General features: G+C 37.2%; 2 protein-coding genes across 6 annotated transcripts in view; one reads left to right on the top strand and one right to left on the bottom strand.

Moving 5' to 3' along the window:
* The window catches only part of RBM12B (RNA binding motif protein 12B), a 31518-nt gene extending 27964 nt beyond the window's left edge, over positions 1 to 3554 (bottom strand). The window contains exon 1 of the mRNA XM_049853742.1: positions 3498 to 3554. The gene's annotated coding sequence lies outside the window, so the exon portion shown is untranslated. The remainder of the gene's footprint in view (positions 1 to 3497) is intronic.
* An 84-nt stretch (positions 3555 to 3638) lies between these two features.
* TMEM67 (transmembrane protein 67) overlaps positions 3639 to 17096 on the top strand; it is a 65514-nt gene continuing 52056 nt past the window's right edge. For all 5 annotated transcript variants that reach the window (XM_049854009.1, XM_049854010.1, XM_049854011.1 and 2 more), the window contains exons 1-7: positions 3639 to 3897; positions 5614 to 5702; positions 8331 to 8424; positions 10850 to 10949; positions 12976 to 13045; positions 13140 to 13214; positions 16706 to 16768. In XM_049854009.1, coding sequence (XP_049709966.1) covers positions 3672 to 3897; positions 5614 to 5702; positions 8331 to 8424; positions 10850 to 10949; positions 12976 to 13045; positions 13140 to 13214; positions 16706 to 16768 — 717 coding nt within the window. In that variant the 5' untranslated portion in view covers positions 3639 to 3671. The remainder of the gene's footprint in view (positions 3898 to 5613; positions 5703 to 8330; positions 8425 to 10849; positions 10950 to 12975; positions 13046 to 13139; positions 13215 to 16705; positions 16769 to 17096) is intronic.

Below are 17096 nucleotides of genomic sequence, written 5' to 3'. Positions count from 1 at the left end.
TCCAACTCATAGCGACCCTATAACACAGAGTAGGACTGCCCCATAGAGTTTCTAAGGAGTGCCTGGTGGATTTGAACTGCTGACCTTTTGGTTAGCAGCCATAGCACTTAACCACCATGCCACCGGGGTTTCCTCTGACTCATAGCAACCCTAAATAAAAAAAAAAATATCTTTATCATCATTGAATGCTGCTGTTACTCTTTATTATAATAATCAGTTCAAGTGTGTTTCAAGTATGGCTCTGCATTGTTAAATAATATATCAACTCTCCGTATTTCTAGCTCAAAATGGTATTTTTTTCAACTGCTAAATTACATGCTGGTTGTTTCTAACTACGGATATTTAACATAAGTATTTTGATCACTTCAAAATCAATTTCTTACCTAAAAAAAATTTTTTTTGTTTTTCTTTTCTGCATGCAGGTGAATTTCAGATTCAGCTCGTAGGCCTTAGAAGTAATACTCTTAAAAGTTGGTCAAATTTAAACTTTTTATTGGAAAACAAATATGTCTAAATATTATTTAAATGCACATTAATGAGTGCCCTTTAGGAAGGTTGTGCTGGAGTTGAGCCATGTTACTCTAGGGCAAGAACAGTTTCTGGTATTTTCTCCAGCATCATCAGCTATATGATTCTAGGCATGCCCTGCTCATCAGTTTTTTGTAGGCATCTATCCTTCCCCAAGAAACCCTGGTGACACAGTGGTTAACAGCTATGGCTGCTAACCAAAAGGTCAGCAGTTCAAATCTATCAGGCACTTCCTGGAAACTCTATGGGGCAGTTCTACTCTGTGCTTTAGGGTCGCCATGAATAGGAACCAACTCAATGACAACAGATTTTTTTTTTTTTTAATTTAATCCTTCCCCATCAAAAACCTAAAAGGACAAGCTCACTCTTCCCTCCAACTCCAAATTACCAATTTTTAAAAATTCCACCATGTTTTATTTTATAAAAGTCACTGTGTTTCTTACTGCATGTCGAAAATTATATTACCATAACAGTGATAAGAACAATTTTTTGGTTAAATACTTCCTATAAAGTGAAATTTATCTATGAATGGTACTTCTATAATATTCAAAATACACAGTAAAAAAAAAAAAAAAAGAAAAAAATCCCTAACAATACAGCCCCAACTTATGCTTAAACAATTTTAGCTAACATTCTTTTCTGCCAGTTTACAGAGCCACTTTACAGAGATGAACTCATAGTATCTGCAGTTATCGCAAACTTAACTGTGTTTGTCTATTTCAAGTGCTTCTGTTACAGATAAACTCTCCATGTAGTTATTAGGGCAGTTTGTTAGGTACAGTGTTCAAAGCTCTTACACAATCATAGTGCCGCTGTCTGTGGTATATAATGGCAGTACCACCTTGTTAGCTAAAGATTAATGGTTTATTCCACATGTGGAATATGCCAAAATTTTTTACATTTATTCCACAAAGAAGACACTTAATACTGTGAAAACATAGTGGGTTTTGCAGTTGGCCAAATGGAGATAAATCCTAGTTTCACTAATTCCTAACACAGTGGAACTACTAACATTTTTTGATCCTGTCTATTTTTTTTTTTTTTTTTTAATAAACAGGGGTAGTTCTCCCTCAAAGGGTTGTTATGAACAGTTAAGATTAATGGTGCCAAGCGACTAGCACAGTGCACAGTGTGGAAGACAAAGAAGGTCAGTAATAAATGGGAACTTTTTATTATTATTAAATTATATAGTAGACAATGAGCAAATATTGCTTTAATCCCTGCCACAGAGCATATGAGCAATATGCACTTCATCAGGGAAGCCTAGATTTAAAACTCACCCATAGGAAGCTTTTGCAGATTAATCCCAACTATTCTAACTATTCTAACCATGCCTTTTCTGAGTCTCTGTGGTCACATGGGTTTGTTGCATGGTCACATGTTTTTTTTAATTCTAACCTCAAACACATTTTTGGAGTTCCTCTTAGAAACAGTTTTCAAAACATACACTTGCTGTGCCAGAGATTAGAACTGGGTGAATGCTGGTCTTTTGGGGAAGGCCACATGTGGTAATGGTAATGGAGCTCTGGCGGCACAATGGTTAAGTGCTGGCCTGCTACCTTTAAGGTCAGCGGTTCAAACCCACCAGCGGCTCTGTGGAGAAAAGACCCGGAAATCTGCTCCCATAAAGATTTCAGCCTAGGAAAACGCATGGAGCAGTTCTACCTATCCCATCCTGTCACTATGTGTCAGAATCAACACAACAGCATGCAACAACAATGGTGGTTAGTAAAGTTATTTAACTTTCTTAAATGCATTATCCATATCTTAATAGTGACAAACCATTTTTATTACAAAATTTGTTTTTTTTGAAAAAGTCAAAAATCATTTGAAGTTACCACTGATGAAAAGGTGGCTAAAAATAGGCTAGGATGATTTTATTGAAGAGACAAAATACAGCAGTCGCAAAAACAGAAATGCAGTTTAAATATAAAGAAATGAGGGACCTCATACCACCAAGAAACAAGAGTCAGAAGAATAACGAGTCCTTTGGACTCAGGGTTTCTGTACTGACAAGCTCCTGGACCAAGGGAAGATTAACGACAAGGACCTTCCTCCAGAGCCAACAAAGAGAAAGCCTTCTCCTGGGTCTGACACCCTGAATTCGGACTTGTAGCCTACTAAACTGTGAGAAAATAAATTTCTCTTTGTTAAAGCCAAAAAAATAAAATAAAATAAAGAAATGAGTTTTTCTTTTGTGTCCCGTACACTGGCTCTGAAGGTAATTCCAATATGTTGCAGGTAACTGCCTCAAGGGTGACTACTTTGAAAGAACATTCATATATGTGCAAATCTGATAAAAATTTAGATTCCTACTTTATTCACAGCGGTATAAAGAGGGTCTCATTCCATATACACAATTTCCAATGCTCAAAGCAAGGGAAGTAAAAAAACAAACTTCTGGCAGGTTTTTTTTTTTTTTCCCTTGTTTTGTTTTTTTCGTGCTTCAGGCATAGCAATTTTCCAGCATTGCATATTTTAAATGTTATTGATACTTTTTTGATCTTATCCATAGTAATAAATGCATAGTTGGAATGTCTTCTTCGACATGAAAATTACTCAGTCTGGATAAGTTCTGGAAAACCCCGGTGGCGTAGTGGTTAAGAGCTAAGGCTGCTAACCAAAATGTCAACAATTCAAATCCACCAGACACTCCTTGGAAACCCTGTGGGACAGTTCTACCCTGCCCTATAGGTTCGCTATGAGTCGGAATCGACTAGACGGCCACGGGTTGGTTTGGGTTGGTTAAATTCGGGTGTAAATTAATATTTAACTTAACGGTTTTATGAAACAATGTTTGCCATCCAGTGTGCTCCTACTCATGACGACCTTATGTATAAGACACAATAAGATAATTTCTTTCCTGTGCTATTCTATTTCTTGATCTCATAAACTGATTTCACGTTTCACTATTAAATCAGTTTGAACCACACTGTTTGAAATAGCCCCTGCTTTTTTTTCTAACCTACCGTGCCCCAGACACGCCAGCTTCCCGCGGGTTTGGTAACCAGGCAGCAGAGGCCTACTCTTCCGGGACCGGGGCCTGGGTGGGATGTGCTGGGGAAGCTGTCCAATAAGCTGGGCGGAGTCGCCGCGGAGGCTGATGGGGCCCCAGGGCCGGAGCGGCCGCTGGCGTCGGCACCATGGCGACGGGTGGCGGTGGTGCTGGGGTGGCAATGGCGGCTTGGCCCACTTTGTCCGCTGCGGCTTTGACGGCGCTCCTCCTGTTGGCCCTCCCTCGAGTCTTACAAGCCCAGACCTTCTCTTTACCTTTCCGGCAGCCAGAATCGTGCAGCCATAACCAGTACTTCGATATCTCCGCCCTCTCCTGCGTTCCGTGTGGAGCCAACCAGAGGCAGGACGCCGGAGGTGAGACGGTCTGGGTTGTGCCCTGGCAAAAGTAACGCTCCAGCCTTGGTGACACCCCCAGACCCCGGCAGCGCTGAAACGCCTTTTCAGCTGCTATAGGGATGTTTCAGAAAAAGTAACTGCCGACGCCTGAGGGAACAGTTTCTTCGGAGGATTGCGTTTAGCACACTAATGAGGTTGGAGAACCCCGAGTCCGCTATCTCCTGAGCGGTTCCCAGTAATTCATTTCTCGGCTCCAGTCTCCCACTCCTCACCCGGGGGTCGTTAGGGCAACACCTGGATAGCGGCTCGCAGAGAAGGAAAGGCATTGTAGAGAAATAATCTGAGATGCGGAGGTTTGGGAAGGGGATGCAGATTAGCATTTGTAAACTTTTAAAGCGCTTTATCTTGCTTTTCAAATCCCAGTAATTTAGAAATGGAAGGGACTGTAATCATGATCAGATCCATTCTTCTCATTTTACAGATAAAGAAATTGAAACCCAGAGGAGGTTATAACGTCTTTTGTGTTACCTAAATTGGGAAATGGAAGAACTCTTGTCTCTTTGCTCTTAGTGTGGAACTGTGTATGTCCACTATACAGTGTGACCCTAATATTGTAAATTTCCTTAGTACTTAGCCTTTTCTGTTGTTGAATATTTCTTATTGCTCTTAAAGTCGTTTTAAGTTAAACTAAAAGAAATAAATTCCCCTGAAATGTCCATCATTTGGTCCGAGTTCTTACAGAAACTGCTCTGAATAAGTCTTACATCTTCTAAATTCATGATCAAATCTTCAAGTTGAATACATCCTGGTTTTGCTCATCACACAAGATGGGTCAGGCCACTCAGGCAAGGAAAAATGAATGAAAAAGCATTTCAGAGACTAGTGTTAAGGGTTTTTTGCTGGGTATAGTCTTAAGGTATTAGGTTTGTAATCATAAATCCAGATATTGTATGCATTGTAGTACATAGATTAATTACTATGGGTGCTGTTTCCAGTTACCATCTACTTAGAGAATGCTGCACTTAACCTAACCAGAAAGTTGAATATTGACTATCTTAAAATGTTTACTATGTGCCCAAGCAGAGTGAAACAGTGTCTGAGTTGAATCAAGGCAACTTTCGTAATAATGAGGTTTGTTTTGACAAAGTACATTTGATTTCATTGAATATATGTGTATGCTTGAGTGACGGAAATGTAAATTTTCCCAGATCAGTTAATCAGTAGTTTGATTATTAGTTTAATAGTTCAATAGCATAATAGTTTAGTTATGCTTGCACAGTGGTTAAGAGCTCGGCTGCGAACCGAAAGGTCAGCAGATCAAATCCACCAGCCGCTTCTGGGAAACCTCGTGGGACAGTTCTTCTCTGTCCTGTAGGGTGTCTATGAGTCGAAACTGACTCTACGGGAATGGATTTTTGCACTTAAGATGGTAGCCAACACAATACCTCCTGTGTGCCAGACACACTCATGTTAACTCTATGAGGTAGGTACTGTTATTATCCCCATTTTACTGAAGAAGCTGAGGCACTGAGAAGTTGAGTAACTTGCTAAGTAGCAGAAGCAAAATTGGAACCTAAGGAGTGTGTTTCTGGATTTGCACCCTGGCTGTATTATTTCAGAGTCTTGCTCTTAACCACTATACTGCTTCTCAAGATTTTAAGAATTATTAAAAGTTCTCTGATCTTGGAGTTTTATTTTTATTTACCAAAGGCAAAATTGGCTCTTTTTCTTTAGGAACTTCATGTGTGTGTTTACCAGGATTTCAGATGATCTCTAATAATGGAGGATCTGTCGTTATTTGTAAAAAGTGCCCAGAAAACATGGTATGGAGTATTTATTTTTAAATCATTCTACTGTAAAAAAAAAAAAAAAAAAGTACATAAAATGTCTTTATTTTTTAAACTAAAATTAATATTTAATATTTTCCCACAAACTTTGAAAGTATTATGGTTACTTTGTTTTAACTAGAGTAAATTTTGGTACATCAGTGAAATTTTATGCAAATTTGGGAAAAAACTGGAATGTATTTACTTTTTTACTGTGCTTCAGGTCAAAGTTTACAGCTCAAGTTAATTTCTAATACAAAAATTTATATTGTTATGTGACACTAGTTGCAATCCCTACAATGTGACAGCACGGTCTCCATTTCCACCCTGGGTTTCTTGTGTCCTTTCAACCAGTTCCTGGCCCTTCCTGCCTTCTCATCCTGCATCTGGACAGGAACCACCCATTTGGTCTCGTGTATATGCTTGAACTAAAAAGCACATTCTTCACAAATATTATTTTATATTTCATAGTTCAATCTAATTTGTCTAAAGAGTAGGCTTAAGGAATGGTTTTAGTTCTGGGTTAGCAGAACATCCAGCAGCCATGGCTTTGGGGGTTCCTCCAGTCTTAGACCATTAAGTCTGGTCTTTTTGTGTCAATTTGAGTTGTGCTCCACACTTTTCTACCTGTCAGGGCAGTCATTAATGGTAGCTTGCCACCGTCTAGTTCTTCTGGTCTCAGGCTAACGGAGTCTCTGGTTTCTGTGGCCTTTTTGTCTCTTGGGCTAATATTTTCCTTGTGTCTTTGGTATTCTTCATTCTCCTTTGTTCCAGGTGGGTTGGGTCCAATTGATGCAGCTTAGATGGCTGCTCACTAGCTTTTAAGACCCCAGGCGCTACTCACCAAAGTGGGATGCAGAACATTTTCTTAATAAACGTTGTTAGGCCATCTAGATGTCCCCCAAAACCATGATTCCCAGACCCCAGCCTCTGCTACTCTGTCCTTTGAAGTGTTTGATTGTGTTCAGGTAACTTCTTAGCTTTTGGTTTAATCCAGTTGTGCTGACTTCCCCTGTATTGTGTGCTGTCATTCTCTTCACTTAAGAGGACTCTTGTCTACTATCTAGTTAGTGGATTCCCCTCTCCCTCCCTCCCCACCCTTGTAACCATCAAAGAATGTTTTCTTCTGTGTTTAAACCTTTTGAGTTTTTATAATGGTGGTCTCATACAATATTTGTCCTTTTGCAGCTGACTAATTTCACTTAGTATAATGCCCTCCAGATTCATCCATGTTGTGAGACGATTTGCAGATTCATCATTGTTTGTTATCGTTGCATTAATATTCCATCAAAAGACGAGTGGATAAATTATGGTACATATACACAATATATTTACTTTTTAATCTGAAATCCAAACAGCCACAAAGCTGTGAAGATTTCTTTTTGTTTATTTTCCCTTACATAGTAACTCAGGTATAAAGAGAACTAGATGAATGATACATATACATAGAAGCTAACATAAAGGATGTCATTTTGTAAGCACTTTGGTGGGGGACTATGTCTTTTGGTTGGTACAGGATGAGTTCAGTGTCTTAGACCGAGTGTTTCATCAATTTTTTATAATAATTGATGTTCACAATGATACTGAAGGTATGATAAGTTCATGAAATGCCAATCACATCAATAGTTTAAATGCATAATGTCTATTACTCTTAGTAATCTTATTCTAATTCTTAGAAAATCAGTAAATCAATGGTTGCTACATGTAATAATTCTCAATTAACAAAAATACATTTTCTCATCATTTTAGATAAATAGCAATCTGTGTGTTCATGAAATGCAATCACATCAATAGTTTAAATACATAATGTCTAGTAATTTTATTCTAGTTCTTAGAAAACAGGTACTAATGTAGATTTTTCATAAAAATGGTCTAAAACAAACTTTTGAAAAGTGGAAGATACTTGCACATTATTACTATGTACTGACTACTATTAAAAGATTAATTCTGAGTAATAGTTCTTTCTTCTTCATGATCTTTCACTCAAATGAATCCTTTTATAATTTTATCATTCAATTTTTCTGTTTACAAAGATAAAACAAAATTTAATAGGGTTTAATCAATGAATAGACAATAGTTTAGTCAAATCTATTATGGATTCTCATTTTATAAAAAAAAAGAAGAAATAATGTTCAGCGTTTGTTTGGCAGTGAGCCGTTAAAAGAGGCAGAGCACACCATGAGCGGAGAGAGTGGTATCCCTGAGCTCATTCCCTGGGAACTACACTCAGCATTCCTGCTTTTACTACACGTTAATGTTTATTTTAGGTTTTATGTGTTATTTGGTATGATTTGGTGGGTTATTTTCTTGTGTCTGGTAATGCTCAAAAAATTTTCCCGTATAAATTAATGATAATTGCTTCTTTGCTTTTCGTCATTTCAGCTTACGAGAGGTTTCATAGGAATGCTGTACTTTTAGGTAGTGGGGGAAACCTGTGTAGCTTAATTTAAAATATAAGCACAAATGAGCTATCTGGGGAATTTTTATATAGCTCACACTTGTATGAAATATTTGAATATCCACTCTAAATTGTACACTTTTGTGGCTTTTTTAAGTTAAACATGATTCATTAAGGAGAAAGTTAATTAAGAAGGAGAATTTTTTTTTTTTTTTTAATTAATTTAGAAAGGTGTTACCGAAGATGGCTGGAATTGCATTTCTTGCCCTGGTGGTTTAACTGCAGAAGGAAAATGCAGCTGTCCCACTGGCCATATTTTAGGTAAGAAGTAGGTTATGAAATATTACTGATGAATCTTCATTTGTGTTTGTTTTTGATAAGGACATTGAAAATAAAAAGGCCTGCCTGATGTAAAAAAAAAATTCTTAATAATATAGGATTAGGTGAATACTTCCTTAACATGTTAACCTGATAAAATATGTATGCCTAAACTCAAAAACCAACGTGATATTTCATAGGGAAAATGATAAGCATTTCTATGAATGTCAGGATTCTATTGTTAGAGACAGAAATAAATGCTATAACTATTGGAAAGGAGAAGGTAAAAATCATTATTTGCAGATGACTTGATTTTTATTTAGGAAACCCAAAGCAATCACCAAAAATTATTGCAAGTAGTAATGGTTCTTATAGATACAAAATTAGTCTTAAAAAATAGTAGCCTTCCTATATACAAATAAAAACAATTTAGAAAATGTGATGAAAAAAAAGAACTCATCCACAGTAGCAACAAAAAAGAAAAAATACGTGGGCATAAGCTTTAGAAGAAATGTGTAAGATAAATTAATCCTACTGAGGGACACAAAGGTAGGCTTTAGTAAATGAAAATACATACATCATTCTTGGATGGGAAGATTAAATATCATAAAAAGGCCCACTCTACCAACATTGTTAGCTGCCATTGAGTCCACTCTGACTCCTGGCGACCCCGTGCTCAAAGAAACAAAACACTGCCTTGTCCTGTCTCATTTCATGATAGTGACCCAGGGGATTTTCTTTGGCAAATTTTCGCAAGTAGACCACTAAGTCTTTTTCCTAGTCTGGAAGTGCCTCTGAAAGCTGTTCAATATCATAATAACACGCAAGACTCTGCTGACAGATGCGCAGTGGCTGTACATGAGACGCATTGGTCAGGAATCAAACCTGGCTCTCCTGGATGGAAGGCGAGACTTCTGCCATTGATCTGCCAATGTCCTCTGCTCTCCCCATCAACCCACTGCTGTCGGGTCAATTCCGACTCGTAGCGACCCTATAGGACAGAGTAGAACTGCCCCATAGAGTTTCCAAGGAACACCTGACGGATTTGAACTGCTGACCTCTTGGTTAGCAGCCGTAGCACTTAACCAGTGCACCACCTGGTCTATAAATTAGTTGTTGTTGTGTGCCATCAAATCAGTTCCTTTCAGTTAGCAGCCAAGTACTTTTAGCCACTGCGCCACCAGGGCTCCTCTTTTTTAATCTACTCCGTTGTATTTTCATACCGTAGATATACCACCATTCTATTTAAAAGATTTAAAATATTAAAGTTGTTTTCTAAGAAATGATACTTCAATGCATATCCGTGTGTCTGCCTCCTTGTACAAATGTGCAAGTTTTTCTGTACCTACAAATGAAATTTTATATCGTAGGATGTGTGAAATTTAAATATTAATAGATACTACTGAAAGTCCCCCAAGTTGAACAACAAAACTCATCATCGGTCTTTGAAAATATTTGCTTCCCTGCATAATCAAACTTTTTAATTTTTCCAATTTGACACACAAAGAAATGGTATCTTGGTTTTATCTTGCATTTCTTTTGAGCAAGGCAATTATTTTTTCTTCTATTTAGTGGAAATTTCTGATTGTTAGAAGTGAAATTAAAGGATTAAAGGATATGAACTTTTTAAAGTTTGGGGGCTTGTTTACAAGTTGGGTCTCCCAAAAGGTTGTACTCCTCTTAGCAATGTGAGATTACCTGTTTCCTTGAACCTGTGCCAACAGAAATTATCTTTAAAAAAAAAAAAAAAAAGCCTCGTTAATTTGAAATACAAGAATGTCAATCTTATTTTAATATATATTTCTTTGGTTACTAGTGAGGTTGACCATTATTTCATAAATTATTTCTTATGTTTATTTTGGCCAGTGTATTTCTTCTTTTATGAATTTTCAGTTTATAGTCTTAGCTTATTTTTGTTGTGATGCTCATAACCTACATTGTTATAGATTCAAAGGAAACCACTCTTTTAATAGAATGATGAACTTCAATGATTTCGTCAACTCAGTAGTATGAAGTTCTCATTCAGTCCTCTGAAAACATAGACGTGTTTGTGCAGTTACAGCCAAACCAAACCCGCTGCCATTGAGTCGATTCCGAGTTGATTCAGAATGGGTTTTTATGCCGTTATGGAAATTATAGTAGTTTATCATTAAGTGTGGCAGGAACATAGGTAAAGAAATTTTTAAGGAAAAATATTATGGTGACTTAGAAAATTAGTTTCTGTATTTTTTTATGTGGCGATGGGAAAGGCTCCACTTTTCTACAATTTATTTTGAAGGTGCTTGACATACCTTTTATGCAAATAAAATGTTTTGGGCATCGTTTAGAATAGTAATTACAAGTAGATTTTATTAAACACTTTCTAAGTATATATGAGCTTATATGATAACTATGGGTTACATTTTAATTTTGTTTCTAAATTGTTTAGTGGAAAGAGATGTTAATGGAACGTTGTTGTCTCAAGCAACTTGTAAGCTCTGTGATGGGAATGAAAATTCTTTTACAATAGCAAATGCTTTAGGAAACAGGTAAGCAATATAGAATCTGTTTATGTAGAATCTTTACCTTTTTAAAATACTGCCTATCCGTTACATCCCTTGCTCCCCACAGTAACACACAAGTAGACATTAACAAATAGGGAAATTGAAACCCAGAGCAAAACAGAACAGAGTTCAAATTTGATTCAGTCTCTTATTAGTTGTTTGACCTTGGATAGCTCAATAAGTTAGTCTCCTTGTCTTTATAATGGAAATACAACACCCATCTCATAGGCTATGATTGACTCAGAAATACATATGTATAGTTGTTAGCATAGTGCTCCATCGTAAGTACTCAGTTAATGGTGGCAATTTTTGGTTGTTACTATGTAATTTGTATATAATCTGTAAAATATTATATAGTATATAATAGTAACTTCGAGACAGCATATTTACTATGTGCAGATACGGTGCTAAAACCTTTATATGTCTTATAATGTTATATAACCAGTAAAAAAACAGTTACTGTCAAAGTCAACTTATGGCAACCCCTTGTTTCAGAGTAAAATCTTGCTCCATAGGGTTTTCAGTTGCTGATTTTTTTTTTCCCCCAGATGTAGATTGCTTGGCCTTTGTTCTGAGGCATCTCTGGGTAGACCTGAGCCTCCAACCTTTTGGTTAACAGCCAAGCATGTTAACCATTTGCACCACCTAGGGACTCAGTAGAAGAATAAAAAAAAAAGTAGAAGAATAGCTAGCATTTATTGAACACTTACTGTGTGTTAGACACAATGTTTAGTACTTTTTATACATTGACTCATGTAATCCTCATAACAACTCTAAGACACAGTGTCCTTTTTGTATATTTTCATAAATATAGTGATAAATAACCCAGGTACTCTGATTTATAGCCTTATTCTCTTGTCATTTCCTTTGTTGGGAAACCCTGGTGGCGTAGTGGTTAAGTGCTACAGTTGCTCACCAAAAAGTCAGCAGTTCAGATCCGCCAGGTGCTCCTCAAAAACTCTATGGGGCAGTTCTACTCTGCCCTATAGGGTCGCTATGAGTCGGAATTGACTCGATGGTGGAGGGTTTGTTTTTTTTGGTTTGGTTTTACTGTGTTGGGTCATCTTTTCTTTCAGGCTGAACCTGGGTTGCGGTGTCCAAATACCAAAGACTGGGCTGATTCTCAAGTTTGCCCCTCTAAAACCGCCCCAAGCTTAGTTTGTGAGTTCTGTGCCTGCCTGGGCCCCTCGTCCTACCTGCTTTATCTTGCAAGTAATGAATACCCATATGAACCCATCAGCGTTCCCCCTACTTGAGTGCCCTCGCTGCCTATATCTCATTTGTTAATGAAAACTATGAAGTATTTTCCTGAAATAAAAAAGGATCAATGATAGACTTTATCAATGGAAGATGTAGGTTTGGTAAGAAGGTAGAGATACATATCTTTTCTGTTGATGCTGTCTTTTGGCTATGTGGCAGATAAGGAAGATATATCTGATACAAACTAGTCATAAAAACTGATTTCATATCATTTATATGAGCTTCTCAGGCTTTTATGCTAATTGAGTGACGCAGCTACAGTTTACTGTTCAGTATTCATCGTATACATTCCATGTGGTTACAAAAGAGTACAAGAACCCATTGCCGGTGAGTGGATTCTGATTCATAGCGACCTTACAGGACAGGGTAGAACTGCCCCATAGGGTTTCCAAGGCTGTCATCTTTATAGAAGCAGAGTGCCACATCTTTCTCCTGCAGATCTGCTTGTGAGTTCAAAGCACCAACCTTTTGGTTAGCAGCTGAGCACTTAAGCACTGCACCCCAGGGCTCTTTTACAAAAGAATATTCTCCTCTTGGTTAAATGTATTTATTTATATTTTGCCTTGTAATATAACGAGCGATAATAAAGCTATTCAGAGCAGTGTTAATATTTTAAATTTGTTTAATTTATTTCGTTATTTAGCTGAATTAATTTAGTCTGATCCAGCATTTAGGAAAATAAAGTCTTGATTGGACTAGACTTAGTATAATTCATTAATGTTTTAAACATTACTTTTGTTTTATTTAACAGGTGTGTTCGATGTGAGCCAACATTTGTCAATACCAGCAGGTCCTGTGCATGTTCGGAACCTAACATTTTAGTAAGACTAGTTAAATTGATAAAGTATGTATTTTTAAATTAGATTGCTTATACCTTTCCATAAAGTTGATTCTTTTTCTTATTTGTTTATGAAGACAGGGGGATTATGTTTCAGCAGCACAGGAAATTTTCCTCCACGTGTGATTTCAGCCGCACGTTATGGAGAGCTTGTGAGTATGCTTTAATTTTTTTGTTCCAATAAAGACCTTTCTTCATCTGGTAATTACATCGGGACTAAAATAAGACACAATTGTGTGTAAATCACTTTAAAACAGAAATTAATCAATCTAAGAAACATTAGACTAACAACTCAGCATTATAATTTTTTTTTTAATTAATTTTTATTGTGCTTTAAGTGAAAGTTTACAAATCAGGTCAGTCTCATACAAAAATTTACATACATCTTGCTGTACACTCCTAATTGCTCTCGCTCTAATGAGATAACACAGTTCTTCCCTCCACTCTATTTCCTTGTGTCCATTCAGGTAGCTTCTGGCCCCCTCTGCCCTCTCATCTCCCCTCCATACAGGAGATGCCAACATAGTCTTATGTGTCTACTTGATCCAAGAAGCTTGTTCTTTACCAGTATCATTTCCCATCCCATACTCCAGACCAATCCCTTTCTGAAGAGTTGGTTTTGAGAATGGTTCCTGTCTTGGGGTAACAGAAGGTCTGGGGACCATGAACCCTGGGGTCCTTCTAGTCCCAGTCTGACCATTAAGTCTGATCTTTTTACGAGAATTTGGGGTCTGCATCCCACTGCTCCCTTGCTCCCTCAGTGGTTCTCTGTTGTGGTCCCTGGCAGGGCAGTCATCAGTTGTGGCTGGGCACCATCTAGTTCTTCTGGTCTCAGGCTGATGTAGTCTCTGGTTTATGTGGTCCTTTTTGTCTCTCAGGCTCATAATTACCTTGTGTCTTTGGTGTTCTTCATTCTCCTTCACTCCAGGTAGGTTGAGACCAACTGATGCATCTTAGATGGCCACTTGCTAGTGTTTAAAGACCCCAAACTCAGCATTATAATTTTTAAGTACAGTAATGTTTTCTATACCTTGTTCCTTTTTCAGTGACTCACAGAATGTTTCAGCTGGAAAGGTCTTATATAGGTCCTATAAAGAATGCGATATAGTATAGTTAAGAGCACCAAATACTCTAGATTTAAAATCCAGTGTTTGCTAGTTATTAGTTCTGTGTCTTTAGATTTTGGAAAAGTTACATAACATTTCTAAACTTCAGTTTTATTGTTTATAAATTGGATGTAATAATAATTATGTCTACTTCACAGTGCCTGTTCATGGTAAGAACTGGAGAAATGAGGGTTATTAATATATTGCCAGGTTCCTTACTTTGTATATGGAGCATTTGAGGCCTTATGGAGTTAGAGCTTTTATAACAAATACAGGTAATGACAAGATCTGAGATGTAGAACTGAAAATAGTGGATGAATTGGAACTTGTATTAGTTTCTTGTAGATGCTGTAAAAAAATTACCACAAACTTGGTAACTTAAAACAACAAATTTAATTTGTCAGTGCTGGTGGCTAGAAATCAGCAATCAAGGTGTCAGTAGGACCATGCTGCTTCCAAAGGCCCTAGGGAAGAATCCTTCCTTGCTCCTTCCAGCTTCTGGTGACTCCAGGCGTTCCTTGTCTAGTGGCTGCGTGACTTCAATCTCTGCTTCCAGCTTCATGTGGCCTTCCTCTCTGTGTCTCTGTGTCTTCTCTTCTTCTCTCTTGTCATTCGATATAGGGTGCACCCTGTTAATCCAGGTTATCTCTTCTTGAGATCCTTAACCAAGTTACATCTACAAAGACCCTTTTTTCAAATAAGGTCCCATTCTCAGGTACGAGGGGTTAGGACTTGATGAAGATATCTTTTTGGGGTCAAAAATCAGAGAGAATAGGGATTAGGTGAATTTTTTACATGAACATTGAAGAAATTTCCATGTGAGCATTAGGATAGACAGGCCGTGATCTGGTTGCTGATGTCATCATTGAATAAGTAGGTGTGATTAGGAGGGCTGTGAGGATGGCAATGATGAAAGTGGAATCTGAGATACTGATGAACGTGACAAAAATACATCTCCTTTTGTATAGTCTTGTGGGGGTGACAGACAAGTACCAGGTAATTGCAACAGCAAGATAAATGTTGAAATAGATGTATATATAAGGAGCTCATAGACCATCAAATTTGGCTCAGTAACTTAACTGTAATAAGATGTATGATTTCTGGAGGATTCTTGTCTATCTTAGTCATCTAGTGCTGCTACAGCAGAAATACCACAAGTGGATGGCTTTAACAAAGAGAAATTTATTCTCTCACAGTCTAGGAGGCTAGAAGTCCAAATTCAGGGTGCCAGCCCTAGGGGAAAGTTTTCTCTCTCTGTCAGTTCTGGGGGAGGGTCCTTGTCATCAATCTTCCCCAGTGTAGGAGTGTCTAAATGGAGGGACCCCAGGTCCAAGGGATGTGCTGTTCTCCTGGCTCTTGTTTGTTGGTGGTGTGAGGTCCCCATGTCTCTCTGCATGCTTCTCTTACTTATATCTCAAAAGAGATTGATTTAAGACACAACCTAATCTTGTAACATAACTACCGCTAATCCCACCTCATTAACATTATAGAGGTAGAATTTACAACACATAGGAAAATCACATCAGATGACAAAATGGTGGGCATTCACACAACACTGGGAATCATGGGCTAGCCAAATTGACAGATATTTTGGGAACACAAGTCTATCCATGACATTCCTCAATGTCGGATTACAGTGAACTTCTATATATGATTATTAAATTTACAGGCCTTTAATTTGCATTTTTTTTAATAATTTAATTTGAAATTATTTTGCCAAAAGCCCCAACATATCTCTTTTCCCTATCTGGTCCAGGATCCCCAGTTATTTAAAGGTCATGTCCCTTCAGTCCCCTCCAACCTGGAACAGTTCTTCATCCTTTCCTTGTTTTCCATGACCTTGGCAGTTTTGAAGAGTACAGGCCTTATAGTCTATAGGAGGACCCTCAACCTGACAATTTTATACAGTATTTACATAATCATAAGCAGTACAATCAGTCGGTATTAGCGACTTAACACTAAGTCAGGGTGTATTTCTTGTGTGTGTGTGTCTTGTTTGTGTATTAGTGAAATGGGCAAACATTTTTTAGATTTTTGACCCACTTTTTCTCCTTGTTTTTATTGCTTAGGTGACATTTGTTTGTAATGCATTCCTATTTGTAGTAATTGACATTGTTAAGAATTCTTTCTATAAGAATTTTTTTTTCTACTAACATTGAGAAAATTATGTTAGTCTTTTTTTTAACTAATATCTTACTGTGTTTCAGGTGAGAGTTACACAGCAAATTAGATTCCCGTTTAACAATTTCTGCAAAAATATTCAGGAATATTGGTTACATTTTTCACAATGTGTCTTTAATCTCATTCATTCTGTTTTGGCTATACCATTTCCAGTACTCTAATTTCCCTGCCCGCCTTACCTTCTTAACTTCACTTTAGAGCATTTTTGACATTTGGTCTCCTATAGGTGATTTTTCTTAAAGAATAATCTTGCTCTTTTCCAATTCAACAGTATACATATTAACATCTCCCAAGCAGTATGGGGTTAAGGAATCTTCATTTGAATTTAAAGCTAAAATTAAGCTTTTTATTTATAGGGCATGTCTTTAACTTCAGAATGGTTTTCAAAGTATTTGCAATCATCAGCAGCTGCTTGTTGGGTATGTTTGAATTTTTTTTAATATTTTATTTCATTTTGAAGAACCATGATACCACTTTTCCCTAGATAAGGAAAGTTTTCTAACCAAGTAGGTATATCTCCTTCATCATGTTTTTTAAGAAGAGTAAATCCTTTTTAGAGGATTGGAAGAGAATACACAAAATGTTATTCCCTGTAGGTACAGTGGATGTCTCCAGTCTTATTCCACTGAAATTGCTAGGGGAAACAGTTTCATATATTTATTTAGTAAATGTTTTCTTGATTATCTACCGCATGCCAAGCCTTGTTCTCAAATCAGGTTATATATTTCAGAAAAAGACAGACAACAT

The sequence above is a fragment of the Elephas maximus genome, chromosome 15 (assembly GCF_024166365.1).
Source record: "Elephas maximus indicus isolate mEleMax1 chromosome 15, mEleMax1 primary haplotype, whole genome shotgun sequence".
Taxonomy (NCBI): Eukaryota; Metazoa; Chordata; class Mammalia; order Proboscidea; family Elephantidae; genus Elephas; species Elephas maximus.
This window is presented reverse-complemented; position numbering and strand designations above follow the sequence as displayed.